This window comes from Pseudophryne corroboree, chromosome 4, assembly GCF_028390025.1.
Source record: "Pseudophryne corroboree isolate aPseCor3 chromosome 4, aPseCor3.hap2, whole genome shotgun sequence".
Taxonomy (NCBI): domain Eukaryota; kingdom Metazoa; phylum Chordata; class Amphibia; order Anura; family Myobatrachidae; genus Pseudophryne; species Pseudophryne corroboree.
In genome coordinates this window covers 505,412,248-505,431,883 of record NC_086447.1, presented here as the reverse complement: position 1 = coordinate 505,431,883, position 19,636 = coordinate 505,412,248, and the positions used below count along the sequence as shown (strand labels likewise).

At 46.0% G+C, this 19,636-nt stretch overlaps 1 protein-coding gene across 1 annotated transcript in view; it reads left to right on the top strand.

Annotated features, from left to right (window-relative positions):
* The window catches only part of LOC134909860 (amine sulfotransferase-like), a 118,965-nt gene that overhangs the window by 49,678 nt on the left and 49,651 nt on the right, over positions 1-19,636 (top strand). The window contains exon 3 of the mRNA XM_063917190.1: positions 9,227-9,435. Coding sequence (XP_063773260.1) covers positions 9,227-9,435 — 209 coding nt within the window. The remainder of the gene's footprint in view (positions 1-9,226; positions 9,436-19,636) is intronic.

The window sequence follows — 19,636 nt, the reverse complement described above, 5'->3', positions numbered from 1 at the left end:
GGGATTTGAGGGGGGTAGATCCCAAACTGGCTAAGAGCATTCAATGTATGATAGTCGCTATAAAAGAGGTGTTGGAATCTCCTGACACAACACCTCCACCTGAGGAAAAAGATTATTTTAAAATAAATAAAAAACAGGTGGTGACTTTTCCTCCATCTAAGGACTTAAATGCATTTTTTGAGGAATCCTGGGCTAACCCAGAGAAGAGAATTGCTATCCCTAAAAGGTTGCGGGTAGCGTACCCTTTCTCTGAAGAGGATAGGCGTAAGTGGGAGTCACCCCCAATGATAGACACCTCAGTCTCTAGGTTGTCAAATAAATTTATTTTACCTGCCGCAGGGTCAGCTTCATTAAAAGAACCTGCTGACCGCAAATTAGAGATGACTTTAAAGTCCATCTATGTTGCTACGGGTACATTACTCAGGCCCGCAATTGCTTCTGTGTGGGTAGGTAACGCAGTCGAAAAGTGGCCAGATAACTTGATTGTTAATATTGACACGGTCGAAAAAGATGACATGCTGCAAATTCTAGGTCATATCAAAGACTCTGCAGGTTACTTGGTTGAGGCTATGAAGGACGAAGGCTTACTGGGCTCATGGGCCTCTGCTATGGCGATTTCAGCCTGCATTGCACTATGGATTCACCAATGGAATGCTGACGCTGAATCCAAAAGAAATATTGAGGCGCTCCCTTACAATGGTGAGGCCCTCTTTGGAGAGAAACTAGATGCCATGATATCAACTACTACATCTGGCAAGTCAGCTTTTCTGCCGTCGGCAGCTGCACCGGCTAAAAAAGTATATCATTCTCATACTATGCAGTCCTTTCGGCCCAACAAGTACAAAAAGGATAAAACTACCCCTTTTTTCAAAGGAAAAGGGAGAGGAAAAGGTAGAAAACCTACAACACCCTCAGGCTCCCAGGAGCAGAAGTCAGCAACTACTTCTGCAAAAGCCACAGCATGACGCTGAGGCTCCTCTGCGGGAGTGCGATCGGGTGGGGGCACATCTACTATTTTTCAGCCAGGTCTGGCTTCGCTCAGACATGGATCCTTGGATTTTACAAATAATATCCCAAGGTTACAAGTTGGAATTTCAAGACCTTCCCCCATGCCGATTTTTCAAATCAGCCTTGCCAGTTTTCTGCTCAAGACAGCGCAAATGTCCTGAACGCAATACACAAATTATGTCAAGACAAAGTAATTGCCTTGGTTCCTGCCGAACAAAGGAACCAAGGCTTTTATTCAAGCCTGTTTGTGGTACCGAAGCCGGATGGCTCGGTCAGACCAATTTTAAACCTAAAATCTCTGAATCTTTATTTGAAAAGATTCAAATTCAAGATGGAATCCTTGAGAGCGGTGATTTCCAGCTTTAAAGAAAAGGAATCTCTGGTATCAGTGGACATCAAGGATGCTTACTTGCATGTCCCCATTTACCCGCCACATCAAGCATACCTGAGGTTTGCGGTTCAGGGTTGCCACTACCAATTCCAGACATTACCGTTCGGGCTCTCCACGGCTCCGAGAATATTCACCAAGGTGATGGTGGAGATAATGGTTCTCCTTCGCAAGCAAGGAGTCAACGTAATTCCATACTTGGACGATCTCCTCATAAAAGCGAGACCCAGGGACAAGCTACTCTAGAACATAGCATTTTCCCTGAAGGTGCTTCAACAGCACGGTTGGATCATCAACTTTACAAAATCTCAGTTGGAAACGACAATGAGATTATCATTTTTGGGAATGATACTGGACACCGAGGTACAGAGAGTATTTCTACCAGTGGAAAAGGCTCAGGAGATCCAAAGCATGGTCAAACAACTGTTGAGACCAAGAACAGTATCAATTCATCAGTGCATTCGCCTGTTGGGGAAAATGGTAGCAGCTTACGAGGCGCTACAATATGGCCGATTCCATGCCAGGGTCTTCCAGTGGGACCTACTGGACAAGTGGTCAGGGTCGCATCTCCACATGCATCAAAAGATAATCTTGTCAGCGAAAGCCAGAATTTCGCTCCTGTGGTGGCTACAAATTTCTCCCCTCCTGGAGGGATGCAGGTTCGGGATTCAGGCGTGGATCCTGGTGACCACAGATGCAAGTCTCTGAGGATGGGGAGCAGTCACGCAAGGTGAAAGCTTCCAAGGAAGATGGTCAAGTCAAGAAACTCGCCTTCACATAAACATTCTGCAGTTGAGGACTGTGTACAACAGTCTTCATCAAGCGGCACACCTTCTTCAAGGTCGTCCCATACAGATCCAGTCAGACAATGTAACACCAGTGGCTTACATAAACCGTCAATGTGGAACAAAAAGCAGAGCGGCAATGGCATAGGTGACAAAAATACTCCTCTGGGCAGAAAGACATGCAAAAGCTCTGTCGGCAAATTTCATTCTGGGAATGGACAACTGGGAAGCAGACTTCCTCAGCAGACACGATCTCCATCCAGGAGAATGGGGCCTCCACCAAGAAGTCTTTGCGGAGGTGACAAGTCGTTGGAGCATTCCTCAAGTGGATATGATGGCATCACGCGTCAACAAGAAGCTTCAGAAATATTGTTCCAGGTCAAGAGACGCACAAGCAATAGCAGTGGATGCACTGGTGACCCAGTGGGTGTTTCAGTCGGTGTATCTGTTATCTCCACTTCCACTTATTCCAAAAGTTCTCAAGATCATCAGAAGAACAAGAGTTCGAGCAATCTTCATTGCTCCAGACTGGCCAAGGAGGGCCTGGTATCCAGATCTTCAAGAGTTATTACTGGAAGATCCTCGGCCTCTTCCTCTTCGCGAGGACCTGCTTCAGCAGGGGCCATTAGTTTATCAGGACTTACCGCTACTGCATTGAGTGCCAGATCCTAGCCCTTAGGGGTATTCTCAATGAAGTCATTCCCACACTTATTCTGGGCAGGAAAGGGGTAACGTCCTAACATTACCATTGTATTTGGAGAAAATATGTATCTTGGTGTGAATCCAAGAAGTCTCCTGCGGTGGAGTTTCAATTAGGACGTCTACTCCTATTTCTACAGGCGGGTGTAGATGCTGGATTGAGATTAGGATCTATCAAGGTTCAGATTTCGGCCTTGTCAGTTTTCTTTCAAAAACAATTGGCTTCTCTTCCTGAGGTCCAGACGTTCGTAAAGGGGGTTCTGCGCATCCAACCTCCCTTTGTGCCTCCTGCTGCGCCATGGGATCTTAATGTGGTGTTGCAGTTCCTTAAATCGGACTGGTTTGACCTCTACAAGATGTAGAGTTGAAGTTTCTCACTTGGAAAGTGGTCATGCTATTGGCCTTGGCCTCAGGCAGACGAGTGTCTGAGTTAGGAGCTCTCTCACACAAGAGTCCTTACTTAATATTTCATGAAGATAGGGCTGAACTGAGAACACGTCAGCACTTTCTTCCGAAGGTTGTGTCTTCTTTTCATATCAACCAACCAGAGGTGGTGCCAATGGCTTCTGACACCTCAGCCATCTCAAAATCCTTGGATGTCGTCAGAGCGTTGATGATTTATGTTGCAAGAACGGCTAGGATAAGGAAAACAGAATCTTTGTTTGTCCTCTATGACCCCAACAAGATTGGGGGTCCTGCTTCTAAGCAGACTATTGCGCACTGGATCAGGGGTGCCATTCAGCACGCTTATTCCATGGCAGAATTGCCGCTACCGACTTAGGTAAAAGCCCACTCTACAAGGAAAGTGGGTTCGTCCTGGGCGGCTGCCCAGGGTGTCTCTGCTTTACAAATCTGCCGAGCTGCTACTTGGTCAGGTGCAAACACATTTGCTAAGCTTTATAAATTTGACACCTTGGCTGCTGACGACCTCAAATTTGGTCAGTCAGTTCTGCAGGAACATTAGCACTTTCCCGCCCATACTGGGAGCTTTGGTATATCCCCATGGTACTAAAATGGACCCCAGCATCCTCTAGGACGTAAGAGAAAATATGATTTTAATTACCTGCCAGTAAATCCTTCTCTCGTAGTCCGTAGAGGATGCTGGGCGCTCGCCCAGTGCTCATTTTTCCTGCTGATTATGTTTATCTTTTTGCACATTTTTCATGTGTTCAGATGTTATCAGCTGTTGCTGTTGCGTTATGCATGCTGGTAGGCATGACTTATGTTAAAGGCCATGTTAGCCGACATGTTGTTTATGTATGGTGTGAGCTGGTGTGAATCTCGCCACATTTTTAATAGTAATTCCTTTCTCGAGAATGTCTGTCTCCTCGGGCACAGTTCCTATACTGAGGTCTGGAGGAGGGGCATAGAGGGAGGAGCCAGTTCACACTGTTAAAAAGTCTTAAAGTGCCGAAGGCTCCTGCGGAACCGTCTATACCCCCCATGGTACTAAAATGGACCCCAGCATCCTCTACGGACTAAGCGAAAAGGATTTACCGGCAGGTAATTAAAATCCTATTTTCATTATCTTATATTAAATGCTTTTTCTTGTGGTTTTTATACATCATACACCTATTTTTTTTAGCATGATAATTAGTTTGCACTTGAAGATGGCAGGTATTTCAAGGGGAGCAATGATGTATGCCTTCTGATGACCTGACTGGGCTTTTGCAGATTGGGGTGTTTTTTGCAGAATGCAGGCTTTTCTGGCTATACTGTATGCCTTATTCTAAGGGCAGAAACAATTCTTATGCTGAACCAGAAATTCTGATCAACTTTAGGGGATGGAGACTGCAAACTTTGGAAGGTCTTTCCGGCTATGCAGGTGCACACAGAGTATACAATTACTTGGATTTTAACATACTTTGCAATAGAGATTGATTTCTGCAATTGGCAACCACTACAGTACAGTATATTATGGTGAATTATGAGCTGCACTAAGAAAATAAACATTAACCAGTGCGTTTCCTGAATAAAGGCCACTTTGGATTGTTTTCTTTTTAGATGTTCCACTATGTTTTCCCTTTTTACTGGGGAATTCAATCCCCCTACATTCCATGAGGTCATCTTAATTTTATGCCCCATTTCATGTCCTTTTTTAATCTTTTACAGAAATGCCATTCCTCTTCCCTTTAAGATTTTTGTAATCGCTACAGGCGTCCCTCCCGTGACATTCCCTCACCTGGCTAAGCCATTTCCTCTTATCCAATACCAATGCCCCATGCCCTCCTCCACACTCAGACGGATCTCATATTTTGTATTGCTATAATCCTTATCTTCATCTCCCAATCCCCCCGTGATCCAATGCATTATTACCTATGCTAAATACCGTTACCACAAATCTCAAATCATTTAAACAATTGGCCATATATATCTGACCACATTTTTCAACTGTGTATAAAAAATCATTTAAGCATTTCCCAGCAAGTAAATGTTCAACAATCTTCATCAGTGCATTATATAGTGTTCCTATATTTACATACCACATATACATTTCCATGGATTTTTCCTATTTCCTTGTTTTAAAAATCTTTTTCATAAAGTGCTTCGTGCTAGTGCAACAATGACAGGGATCAGGAAGATAATGCGTACCCAACTCACTTGTTTACGGGTTAGGATCCAGGATCCACATATAGCAGTTTCTTTAAATGCTGATTCCACACATATGATGGCTTGATTCAAACAAGATTTATTCCAAACACAAATTAAAATAGACTGAAACAGCTAAACTAATTACGATAAAGTGACAATCCATATATATACTGTATATTGAAAGTCATTGTTCCAGATAAATGTTCAAAAGTCAGGGTGGTATGTTACAAAGTCAGAAAACAGATAAAAGGTCCGGACTAGAACTTACATTAAAGCGTTGGAATACCTCCAAGATATTGGTAAAAAGGTCTCTGGATTTGTCCTGGTTACAGTCACGAGTCTCAGTACCAACGATGTTTCGATCCAGTCTATTTTAATTTGTGTTTGGAATAAATCTCATTTTAATCAAGCCAACATATGTGTGGATTCAGCATTTAAAGAAACTGCTATATGTGGATCCTAATCCATAAACAAGTGAGTTGGGTACACATTAACTTCCTGATCCATGTCTGTTAATAGGATCTGTCCCTACTATTGAATTGGTTTGGTAAAAGAACCCTTGATAAGTTCTTCCAACGCACAATTTAAGTGAGTATTCGGTACGCTCTGACTAATCTTTAAAGCAGTGGTGAGGACTTTTCCTGTCATTTATCACGAGAACTACCTTTGTCACCCCTCTTTTTCTGGACACAAGAGGGATATATTTCCTTCTTTTTTGTTTTTCTCTTACATATAAATGTGTGGATGACTCTACATCTGTGAGGATATATCAAACATTGGAGATCGTGCACACTAGCTGACTTTAAGGAGTGTGTCAGTTTGCTATACTTATTTATTCTTTACTGTAATTTATTATTTGCCTATTTATCCATTTATTTATCACCTTTTGATCTACCACTTGTATATATATTTGGTACTTTCCTTATCCGATTGGGCGGATAATAAATTGGTTGGATTGGGCTGATATCATTCAGTTACTTAGTACATGCTAGCTTTCTCTTTGATCCTATTGAAACATTGTATACACTGTCACAGGGAGAGGCTGCCACCAGTAAGCATGTATTGTATTATAGGTATTTAAATACACCGGACAAAATAATATGGACTGTGGAAAGACTACAGGTATAAGTTCAATGATGCAGGACATGAACGTGTGTGTACATGGTGACTCTAAAATTATTGTGAATGTCTGAGGTATTGATACAATGCAAATTTGTTGAGACATTGTTTCTTTTTCAGGTAGAACAATGTGACGTGACAGAGTGGCAAAAGGGTGCCATTGTTTTTGTCCAAGAGCATTACCATAGCCTGGAGAAGGTGGAGGCATTTGTTGGTGTGCCCTCATAGACAGTGAGTAGTATCCATCTACAGTGGAAGAAGCATGGATACCAAGAATCTCAGCGGCAGAAGGGTGGCCGAAATCCATCATGACAAATCAGGACCGCAGGCATTTGGGGCACCTAGCAACCACCAATAGGTTCCAAATGTGTCAGAAACTGCTCCAACAGTACAATGCCATACCCAGCCAAACAGTCCCAAAGTCCAAGATCTTGCAAATTGGGGGGCCACGTGAGATGTGGCACGTCAGTCTGGTTCTATTCAAACCAATCCAAGTCTTTGGCCACTGTTCTGCTGCTGAAATTCTTGGTGTCCATGCTTCTTCCACTGTAGATGGATTCTACTTGCTGTCTTCGAGGGCACACCAACAAACACAGCTACCTCTTCCAGTCTATGGCAATGCTCTCGGTCAAACACAAGAGCTCACTTTTGACACACACATTTTAATATATTTTTTACTGCCAAACTACAAGTCACAGCAAGCCCTGTAATGCACAAATGTAGTGACTGCATGTTGGTAGAATTAAAACCATGCTTGGGATCCAAATCCCTCTGTCACCAGCAATGCATCTGAAAAAATAAGATAAATAAAGACACACACTCCTTTAAAAACATAATTCATTGTAAAAAACATATTTGCAGAACAAAAATCATATGGAACAACAAACAACTTGTACTTTCAGGGACCACAACTAAAATGAAATAGCACCTGTCATTCTCATTAAAATAATTTGGGTGCAGTCAGAGCACGAGCATGAGAGAAGCCATCCATATTAGTTAGTAGTAACCAGTGACACTGGTTTTTTCTACTAGTACTCCTCTCAGTTGTTCAATTTTGACAATAATACAGTACAGGCCTGGCCAACCTGTGGCTATCAGCTGTTGTGAAACTACTAAGTCTAAGCATGCTTTGCCAGATGATTGGTGGGAGTGTATGCTGGGACTGCAATAGTGGTTTTAGTTTAAAATTAGGGAGGAAAACTATTTTTTTTTCCTAAAGAAATATATTTATTTTTATACATCCCATAAAAAACACACTGTAAGGCCAACCATGTGGGGTTATAACCGTGGGTGGATTGGCCATACGACTCACCAGGAAGATTCTTGGTAGGCTGACATGTCTGTGGGGCCTGTTTTGTGTGTTGTCATGTGGTCCCACCCTCCACATGACAGGCAGCCCACCGCACTCACTACACTGCAGTGTCCCCATTCATTGTCATTCCATCTCTGCAGTACAGCAACTCTACCATCCAGTGATGCTGCCATGGCTACACGGTATGTTATACCACTTATGCTGACCATAATGGGCCAATTCTACAAAAATGTACAGAACCACTTTTAGTTCCCAATCCACCCTTGGTCTCAGGCACAACTGCAGCAAAAGACACAAGGAAGGGTGCAATTGTGTACAATCAGACCCTATGAGGAGTGATCCAACCCCCTTCAACAGACCCCACCCCCTCCTCAGACCGCACCCCCATGAGTGCTGCTTCCATAAATTTTCCTGGCTGGTTTTCCATCCCAACCCACCCCTGGTTATAACCCAGCTCACATCAGTGGCAGCTTGGTTTCCCAGCCCACAGATAGCTATTGCGTTTGGCAAATTGGAGCCAGTATCTCAATGTGATTTGTCACAACATACGTGCAGTCTATTACCTCTATTATATTGAAACGCTGACCTAAAATACTTTGCTGGCTGTGAGGGCTAGATGGGGAGTATACTGCAAAACAACATAAAAAATGTACATACTGTATATATTAGTAAAAAATAAAGCGATAGTGCATCTTTACATCTCTTTACATTGTGTTTACAGGCACAATGATCTTTATATAGGCCCTCATTCCGAGTTGATCGGTCGCAAGGCGAATTTAGCAGAGTTACACACGCTAAGCCGCCGCCTACAGGGAGTGAATCTTAGCTTCTTAAAATTGCGACCGATGTATTCGCAATAATGCGATTACTAACTACTTAGCAGTTTCAGAGTAGCTCCAGACTTACTCTGCCTGTGCGATCATTTCAGTGCTTGTCATTCCTGGTTGACGTCACAAACACACCCAGCGTTCGCCCAGGCACTCCCACCGTTTCTCCGGCCACTCCTGCGTTTTTTCCGGAAACGGTAGCGTTTTCAGCCACACGCCCCTGAAACGCCGTGTTTCCGCCCAGTAACACCCATTTCGTGTCAATCACATTACGATCGCCGGAGCGAAGAAAAAGCCGTGAGTAAAAATACTTTCTTCATAGTAAAGTTACTTGGCGCAGTCGCAGTGCGAACATTGCGCATGCGTACTAAGCGGATTTTCACTGCGATGCGATGAAAAATACCGAGCGAACAACTCGGAATGAGGGCCATTGTATGCACTGATTATACTAAATAATGCAAACAGAAGCTAATTAAACACCATTTTCTTTGCACAGGAACAATTTGGACACAAAATATTCTCTGTCTGATATTCAAAGAAAGTCAATGGAATGTAGCAGAAGATGTTGACAACATGGCCAAAGCTCCATGGCTAGAAGGCAATGTGTACAACATTGATTTTGACAGCCGTCCCTCTCCTCGTCTCTTCACAACACACCTGCCTACTTATCTGGTGCCGAAGGATCTGAGAAAGCGAAGATCAAAAGTATTTACACAACCATCCATTTCTTGAATATGCTGGTAAAATGTGTTAGTTTGCAGATTGTGGACCTGATTCTAAAATGCAGGCAAATCCGAATACAGACAAACCGAGTAATGATTAACAAACTGTGCATGCATCACATTCAGCTAAAGGGCAGTAACTAGGGTGGTGCCGAGGGTGCCTTACACACAGCACAGGTCTTCTGGAGGTGCAGAACCAGGCGCTGCCGTAATGTCTTTTTTGCTGGGTGCCCATTTTCATTAGTTGTGCGCCCGGCTCCTTCTGGTGTATGCAGTGTCCGAAGTGTGTCCCAGCCGTTCTGCTCTTCCCAATACACATCCCCCCCTGCGCCACCTCAGCTCCACCCTCTCATTCATCTTATTCTCGCTGGAGCGATCAGCTCACACATTGCAGTAGTAACATCAGCAATGCAGATACACATCCTCACCACCACCACTCTCCCAACTCCGAACACCCACATCCTCCACTGCTGGCCATGGGGATGGTATTGAGCCACAGACCCAAGCAGTACTAGCAGAGCTGGATCACTTGCAATCCATGTCAGTGGTGATCTAGGGTTTCTACTGTGTGGCACTGTGTGGCCTAATGTTTATAAGGGGCACTACTGTGAGGTGTAATGTGAATAAGGTTGCACTACTGTGTTGCGTAATTGGAATTGGGAGTACTATTGTATGACCATGCCCCTTCACATTAGACCTTACCCATTTTTTGTGTGAGTGTAAAAGGCATGCACTGTCCCTATTCCTGTAAGGGACACCATTGCTACTTTTGGCACAGGGCACCAAAATATCTAGTTACGGTTCTGCTGCTACACATCTTACAGTACTTATGAGTGATGCATCTCACTTGCTTCTCATTTGTAGTTGGATGGGAGCTACCAGGTGACAATGGGGCAGACAGCAGACTAAACGTGTAGAATACATTGGCAGTTGACTTGTTGAGGGCGCAGCATTGTATCCTATTCTGAGCTAACATATGCAGATATCCATCAAATTAGTTTGGATATCTTGCTCCATGGTTACGGCTGGTGCATATGTTCTATTATTAATGAGAGCTGCTCTCACAAGAAGTGGATGCAAATGCATGCACAGCTTCGACAATAGTGGAGTCGCAAAGACGATAATATGCAAATACTAGTTTCAGTGTTCTCCTTGTGTACTATTGTGTGCCTATGGCAGACGCAGTGTCTCCTTCTGCAATTCCTCTAAACATGGCCACTGTGGATGTGACTTTGTATTTGGAATCCAGCTGCATTCATTGACATGAGCGGTGACACTCCCATAACCACCCATGCCTTTTTTTGCATTCACTTCACCTCTCAGGAATGCCCATGGTTTGTGCAAATGGGACAACTCCACAGCAAATGCAGAGTTGTTGCATGCAGCATGTAATGATTGTCACAACTGAGGGCCTGAGCTGTCGGGAGGCAGCCTCAGTTGTAGGGGCTGAGATGTACCGGAACCTGGGAGGTTGTATCAGACCCCTGGACATGTAAGTAACATGAATAATAACTGCCCGAAGGCGTGACCACGACAACTTGGATAAAAGTCAATGATGTTTATTATGACAACTCCGCAACACAGCAGCAGTAAAAGAAAACGTAAAAGTCAGCAAAGAATAAATACAGTTCCTGGGTACTACAGGATGGCAGGAGCCACAGGGCACTGGTAGTGTGAGATAGTTCTTATGATCTTCTAGATGGAAAGTCCTTACCAGGCCCGACTGTAGCAATGGAGATAACCCAGGATTGTGCCAGCTGGTGTTCCAGGAAAAGCTGGGTTGCTGAAGATAAAACAGCTGCTGTGGATACTGGCTGGAACCAGACTGTTGTTAGCACGGAGTGGATACTGGCTGGAACCAGTTAAATAATAAATAAACTTGGGAGCGATGAAATATGAACTGAAATGTAGAACTTGAGAGCGGAGAAATAATAATACCGGTGGAGAGTGGTAAAGTGTAGAAAGGACACCGGCCCTTTAAGGGAAGCTGTACTCTGCTGGAAGCTGAGCTGGAAGCAGATGAATCCACAATGGATTGGAGAGTCAGGCTACACCGCAGGTGGAATGCTGGTGCGGGTCTCTATGGTGGAAGTCTTGAGACAGGAGCTGGAACCTGGAAGACAATCACAGGAGAGAAACAAACAGGAACTAGGTTTGACAACCAAAGCACTGACGCCTTCCTTGCTCAGGCACAGTGTATTTATACCTGCAGCAAGGAAGGGATTGGCTAGGCAATTATGCAGATTATCAATACTGAGAACAGATTGGTGGAAATGATCAGCTGACAGAATCCAAGATGGCTGCGCCCATGCAGACACTTGGAGGGAAGTTTGGTTTGTAATCCATGTGGTAATGAAAACAGTAATGGCGGCGCCGGCCACCGGAGACAGGAGGCGCCAGGCTGACAGATGCACATCCAACCACGCGGACACAGCGGAGGCCGCGGCTGACGTAATCGCCATTCAGACACTCTGCATGCAGAAGTTCAGGGACGGCGGCGGAGGCCGCGGGAGACGCCATGCCAGGTGTAATATGGCGCTTACTGTGACAGCGTCCCAGAGTGACAGGAGAGGATACAGGAATGTACACATCAGGATAACAGATGGAATCCGGTCCTGGAGCGCTGAGCCAGCCTTAGGAGGCATCTGATGGGTAAGAAATGGCGTCCAGATACCCGGATCGTGACAGCACCCCCCCCTTTAGGAGTGGCCCCAGGACACTTCTTTGGCTTTTGAGGAAACTTGGAATGGAATCTCCGGACCAAGGCAGGAGCATGGACATCAGAAACATTGGTCCATGAACGTTCCTCAGGACCATAACCTTTCCAGTCAATAAGATATTGTAGTTGACCGTAACGGTGACGTGAGTCCAGGATCTTGGCCACTTCATACTCAACGCCTCGTTGAGTTTGGACTTTCGGAGTTGGAGGAAGTGAGGAATGAAACCGATTCAAGATCAGCGGTTTCAACAGGGAAACATGGAATGTCCTGGGTATTTTTAAGAAGGGAGGCAACTGGAGTCTGTAAGCAACAGGATTGATGACTTGTTCAATCTTGAAAGGACCGATATAGCGAGGTGCAAACTTCATACTGGGAACTCTTAACCTCAAATTCTTCGTGGATAACCATACCCGATCACCCACCTTGAGAGCAGGAACTGCTCGACGCTTCTTATCCGCAAACTTCTTGTACCTGAACGATGCCTTGAGCAGAGCTGATCGTACGCTCTTACAGATATTGGCAAACTGATGCAAGGTGATATCCACTGCGGGAACAGAAGTTGCTGGAAGCGGTTGGAACTCATGGACTTTAGGGTGGAATCCAAAGTTAGTGAAGAATGGTGTTGAAGCAGATGAAGAATGATACTGGTTGTTATGACAGAACTCGGCCCAGGGAAGTAATTGAACCCAGTCATCTTGAGAGGAGGACACATAGATGCGGAGGAAGGCCTCCAAGTCCTGATTCACCCTCTCGGTTTGACCATTGGTCTGAGGATGGTAAGCCGTGGAAAACTTTAGCTTGACTTGGAGGACTTGACATAAACTTCGCCAGAATTTGGCTGTGAATTGAACTCCTCGATCTGAGATAATTTCTTCAGGAAGACCGTGGAGTCGGAAGATCTCTTGTATGAATACTTGAGCCAACTTGGAAGCTGACGGAAGACCGGTGAGAGGAATGAAGTGTGCCATCTTGGTGAACCGGTCAATTACCACCCAGATGGTATTGAACTTGTTGCACATGGGTAAGTCTGTAATGAAATCCATCGACAAGTGGGTCCATGGTCGACGGGGAACGGATAGTGGAACCAGTTGCCCCGCAGGCGACTGGCGGGATACTTTATGTTGGGCACACTTTGGGCAAGATGCAATAAACTCCAAGACGTCCTTTTTCAGAGGTGGCCACCAATAGGACCTAGAGATAAACTCCAGGGTTTTTTGGATACCTGTATGTCCGGCAAAACGGGAAGCATGGGCCCAATGCATGAGCTTCTTCCTTAGCATCGGCTTCACAAAACTTTTCCCTGATGGGGGCGTAGAGACCATCCCTACCGTGGAGAATGCCAACGGATTTATAATAGGATGCTTGTCTGAAGACTCTGACTCATTTTCTTGCTCCCATGAGCGGGAAAGGGCATCGGCCTTGCGATTCTGAGAGCCCGGACAGAACTGGAGTTTAAAGTCGAACCTGGAAAAGAAAAGTGCCCATCTGGCCTGACGAGGGTTGAGACATTGTGCGCCCTTCAGGTATAAAAGGTTCTTGTGGTCTGTAAGTATGGTGATTGAATGAGAAGCTCCCTCCAACAGATACCTCCACTCTTCTAGAGCGAGCTTGATGGCTAGCAACTCCTGGTCGCCAATGGCATAGTTGCGCTCAGCTGGGGAGAACTTCCGGGAGAAGAAACTGCAAGGGTGTAAATGGCCATCTTTAGCCCTCTGAGATAACACCGCTCCTACTCCAACGGAGGAGGCATCCACCTCTAAGATGAAAGGAGAGTCGGTGTCAGGCTGTTTCAGAACAGGCGCAGAGATGAACCTTTGTTTTAAAAGATGAAATGCTTGCATGGCTTCTTCAGACCACTTGGACGGGTTAGCACCCTTCTTAGTGAAAGCAGTAATAGGCGCCACAATGGTGGAAAAGTCTCGTATAAACTTTCGGTAATAGTTGGCGAACCCTAAGAACCTCTGGACCCCTTTAAGGGTTAAGGGTACCGGCCAATTTTGGATTGCTTGTAGTTTCTCAGGATCCATCTCTAGTCCGGAACCGGACACAATGTACCCTAGAAACGGAATGGACTTGACTTCAAAGACGCATTTTTCTAATTTGCAATAGAGATGATTGACACGGAGACGGGACAGAACCTCTTTAACCCAAAAACGATGTTCCTCTAAATCGTTGGCAAAAATGAGGATATCGTCTAGATAGACCACGACATGACGGTATAGAATGTCTCTGAAGATCTCATTGACAAAATGCTGGAAGACAGCTGGAGCATTGCTCAATCCGAAGGGCATGACGAGGTACTCATAATGTCCGTCACGGGTGTTAAAGGCGGTCTTCCACTCGTCACCCTCACGGATCCGGATGAGATTGTATGCACCTCGCAAGTCCAGCTTTGTAAAGATGGTAGCTCCGCTAACTCTGTCAAAGAGCTCAGTAATCAGGGGTAAAGGATAACGGTTCTTGATGGTAATGTCGTTCAAACCTCTGTAGTCGATGCACGGCAGCAGACCACCATCTTTCTTTTTTACAAAAAAGAAGCCTGCGCCGGCTGGAGAAGAAGAAGGTCGAATGAACCCCTTTGCTAGGTTCTCTTTAATATATTCCTCCATAGAATGCGTCTCAGGCAGAGACAACGGATAAGTTCGGCCTCGAGGTGGAACCTTCCCTGGAACGAGATCAATCGGACAGTCCCATTCTCTATGAGGAGGAAGGATATCAGCAGAAGCTTTACTGAACACATCCGTGAAATCTTGATATGGAGGAGGTGGAACATCAGACGACCTGGGGGAGGAAGAACAGACAGGCAATACTTTAAACAAACATGTCTCAGCACAGGAGGAACCCCATGCCAGGATTTGCGTAGTCGTCCAATCAATTGTAGGATTGTGAAGACGGAGCCATGGAAGGCCCAGGACCACAGGATGTGTGGCTCTTGGAATCACTAAAAAAGAAATAAGTTCGGAATGAAGAACTCCCACTCTCAGACGAACTGGTAGAGTCCTTAAAGAAATAACTGCATCAAAAATTTTGCTGCCATCCACGGCAGTTAAAGAAATGGACGAAGGAAGTCTCTCGGTGGGTAGGGACCACCGTTTAACATAGGCTTCGGTAATAAAGTTCCCAGCTGCTCCGGAATCAAGGAGGGCAATGACGTTCCGATAACGTTGAGCAACTTGAAGCGAGACTGGGAGATTACAATCTTGAGGAGATGGAGAGGAGATCATTACTCCTAGCCGGCCCTCTCCTTGGCGAGCTAGGATTTGGAGTTTCCCGGACGTTTGGGACAGGCATTAATGGTGTGAGACGGAGCTGCACAATAGAGACAGAGAAACTCGGAGAGACGTCTTCGGCGCTCAGCAGGAGTTAAACGGGAACGGCCAAGTTGCATGGGCTCATCTTTAGATGGTGACAGTTGACGAGGAGGAGGAGCAGATGATCTTCCACGCTCAGTTGCTCTCTCTCTGAAACGTAAATCAACTTTCGTGCAGAGTGAGATTAGCTCATCTAACTTAGAAGGTAAGTCTCTGGTAGCTAACTCATCTTTAATACGCTCAGATAAGCCATGCCAGAATGCAGCATACAGGGCCTCGTCGTTCCATGCCAGTTCGGAGGCCAGGATCTGGAACTGTATCAGATATTGTCCTACAGTACGTGACCCCTGGCGTAAACGGAGAATCTCGGATGAAGCTGAGGTTACCCGGCCTGGCTCGTCGAAGATGCGCCTGAATGTTGACACGAAGGCAGTGTAGGAAGATAGCAGGGTGTCGGACTTCTCCCATAACGGTGATGCCCAATCAACGGCTGAGCCACTGAGAAGAGAAATAATGTAGGCAATTTTTGTACGGTCACTTGGAAAATTGCCAGGTTGTAGCTCAAACTGAATCTCACACTGGTTGAGAAATCCCCTGCAGAATCTTGGAGATCCGTCAAATTTTGCTGGCGTTGGAAGATGAAGACGTGGAGCAGAAATGGGTAAGGTGGGTGGGGTTAAAGCTGGAGTCACTGTGGTTGACGCACCAGACGCGCCTGATCCACGGAGAGTTGTCTGAATCCCATCCAGCCGAGTAGAGAGATCCTGGAGACAGCGGATGATGTGGCCCTGTGCAGCCTCCTGATGTTCTAGTCGGGCTGCCAGTTCTTGCATCGGCCTGGCCGCTTGATCCTGGTCTCCGGCTGGATTCATTAGGTCAGTGCTTACTGTCACAACTGAGGGCCTGAGCTGTCGGGAGGCAGCCTCAGTTGTAGGGGCTGAGATGTACCGGAACCTGGGAGGTTGTATCAGACCCCTGGACATGTAAGTAACATGAATAATAACTGCCCGAAGGCGTGACCACGACAACTTGGATAAAAGTCAATGATGTTTATTATGACAACTCCGCAACACAGCAGCAGTAAAAGAAAACGTAAAAGTCAGCAAAGAATAAATACAGTTCCTGGGTACTACAGGATGGCAGGAGCCACAGGGCACTGGTAGTGTGAGATAGTTCTTATGATCTTCTAGATGGAAAGTCCTTACCAGGCCCGACTGTAGCAATGGAGATAACCCAGGATTGTGCCAGCTGGTGTTCCAGGAAAAGCTGGGTTGCTGAAGATAAAACAGCTGCTGTGGATACTGGCTGGAACCAGACTGTTGTTAGCACGGAGTGGATACTGGCTGGAACCAGTTAAATAATAAATAAACTTGGGAGCGATGAAATATGAACTGAAATGTAGAACTTGAGAGCGGAGAAATAATAATACCGGTGGAGAGTGGTAAAGTGTAGAAAGGACACCGGCCCTTTAAGGGAAGCTGTACTCTGCTGGAAGCTGAGCTGGAAGCAGATGAATCCACAATGGATTGGAGAGTCAGGCTACACCGCAGGTGGAATGCTGGTGCGGGTCTCTATGGTGGAAGTCTTGAGACAGGAGCTGGAACCTGGAAGACAATCACAGGAGAGAAACAAACAGGAACTAGGTTTGACAACCAAAGCACTGACGCCTTCCTTGCTCAGGCACAGTGTATTTATACCTGCAGCAAGGAAGGGATTGGCTAGGCAATTATGCAGATTATCAATACTGAGAACAGATTGGTGGAAATGATCAGCTGACAGAATCCAAGATGGCTGCGCCCATGCAGACACTTGGAGGGAAGTTTGGTTTGTAATCCATGTGGTAATGAAAACAGTAATGGCGGCGCCGGCCACCGGAGACAGGAGGCGCCAGGCTGACAGATGCACATCCAACCACGCGGACACAGCGGAGGCCGCGGCTGACGTAATCGCCATTCAGACACTCTGCATGCAGAAGTTCAGGGACGGCGGCGGAGGCCGCGGGAGACGCCATGCCAGGTGTAATATGGCGCTTACTGTGACAGCGTCCCAGAGTGACAGGAGAGGATACAGGAATGTACACATCAGGATAACAGATGGAATCCGGTCCTGGAGCGCTGAGCCAGCCTTAGGAGGCATCTGATGGGTAAGAAATGGCGTCCAGATACCCGGATCGTGACAATGATAATGTACATATTTGCTCTACAGTACTCAGGGGCGGATCCAGAAGAAAATGAAAGGGGGGCACCATGATAGGGTAACCGTAATAGTTATATTTACATGCACCTAATGCACCCGTGCTCCCAGATAAAGGGTGTGGTATCACAGGGGGCGTGGCCTCACAGAATACGCCATCAGGTAATGATTGGTTGTAGGAGCGCATCCTGGTTTATTGCCAATATTTCACCCTGATGAAAAGGCTGATTGGGACTTGAAATGTTGGTCACCTGTTCCATTAGGTATAAGAGCCTTGAAGACACCACAGCACAATATAATTATTAAAGTTTTTAGTTGGTGGTGGCAAGTGTAGCATACCTTGTTTTGGGCACTGCAGTGAGACTCAGACTGCAGGACACGAACTGCCCATCTTTGATTAGCAGAAGCAGCCAGCTGGATCTCCAACAAGCAGCATAAGACTTCTGCAGGACAGCCCTGTCACAATCACACGGGCCACCTTCTCAAAGCTGAGGCTGAGTTTGACAACACCTAGCATGGTGGTAAAGGAGGTGGAGGAGGAAGCACTGGGAAACTGTGCGGTGCAATGAGGGCTAATGAAGCCTTCTACGCCGTCATAAGTAACAGTCTTACTCGATGCTGGCATTTGAACCCCGCGCCTGGGCTGACTCCGGATGGCTGGCAGTGGGGGAGGTAGGTTGCAGTGTGAGCATGGGGAGGCTGGAGCTGCAGCTCCAGCCTCCCCATTGGTTACCACATGGACTTGCTGTTAGAGCCGCGGCGGGTCCTAGTGCCTGCCGGCTCTTTTATCAAATCTGTCTGACGGAAATAGCAGTAGTGCTGCTGCTGTTCTCCTTTTGAAAAAAAAGAAGTCAGAAATGACAGGGGGGGCATGGGCCCGAGTGCACCCCCCCCCCCCCCCCGGATCCGCCTATGACAGTACTGGATTAGTGGAGCATAAGGCACCCAGTGTGGAAGTTGTGTATTGCATGCTGTGTATTTTGTTGTGGCTCAATGCGCCTGTCCGTGCAACAACTCAACAACCTGAGCTATAGCTAAGGTGTGACTAATACTCCGTTTAGGTTGAGAAACTGCAAGGATGAGGGAGGCTCAATCTGTATATAGCAGTTAAACCAATATAACGTCCTTGTTAGAGCACCCAAGCTACCATATAAGCGCCCAAACCACAGACTTTCCACACATATCTGCTTGTCACCTCAGGGGGTTACCAGTAGAAATGTGGGTGCCAGCAGCACTGACACCTGATTGGTGCAGCAATTTAATTGCTCTTTTGGTGTCCCCTTTATGACTGAACAGTTTATCCCAGGTTTCTGAGCTACTGTACATGTTTTAAAACCCCAAGGAAAATGTTTTTAGTTGTTTTGCTTGTTCTCATCCCTAATCGCAATAGCAGCCTCTTTAGGTTTCTATGGGGTCTGCTACATTGTAAGATTTACCATGCCCTAGAATGGCACTGTTAACTAATGCCATCTTAAGATGGTGTTCAACATTGTAGCCTGTTAGCTACATATGACATAATTTACTGGGAGAGGGATCTGAAGGTAACAGCCACTTGTGCATTTGTTTTCTGGCACCTTGCTCTAAACGGTAAGATTTGCACTGTGAGACCTGGGCATATCCCGATCCACTGTAATAGCCTTTTGCCTACAATTTCACCTACCGAGCATCTTGGGAAATCTTTATTGAAAGTTCTTTTTTAAGCTGAGTGAGCCTTTTGTAGCCTATTGTCCAACACTGAAAAGTTTTCCTCTGCATTTGGGGAGCAGGAAAGCCCATAATAACTCAGCGCACCTGTGATTTCCTGCGTCACTGCAGCAGGTGCTGCCAGGCTATACATCATCATTCTGGAACCAGAGTACAGGGTAAGAAAAGATATTCTTGCACAGATCCAGCTGGGGACCGGACAGGCATTAAGTTGCTGAGTACACCCGCTAGTGTGTCTGCACTGCAGGTATGTGCT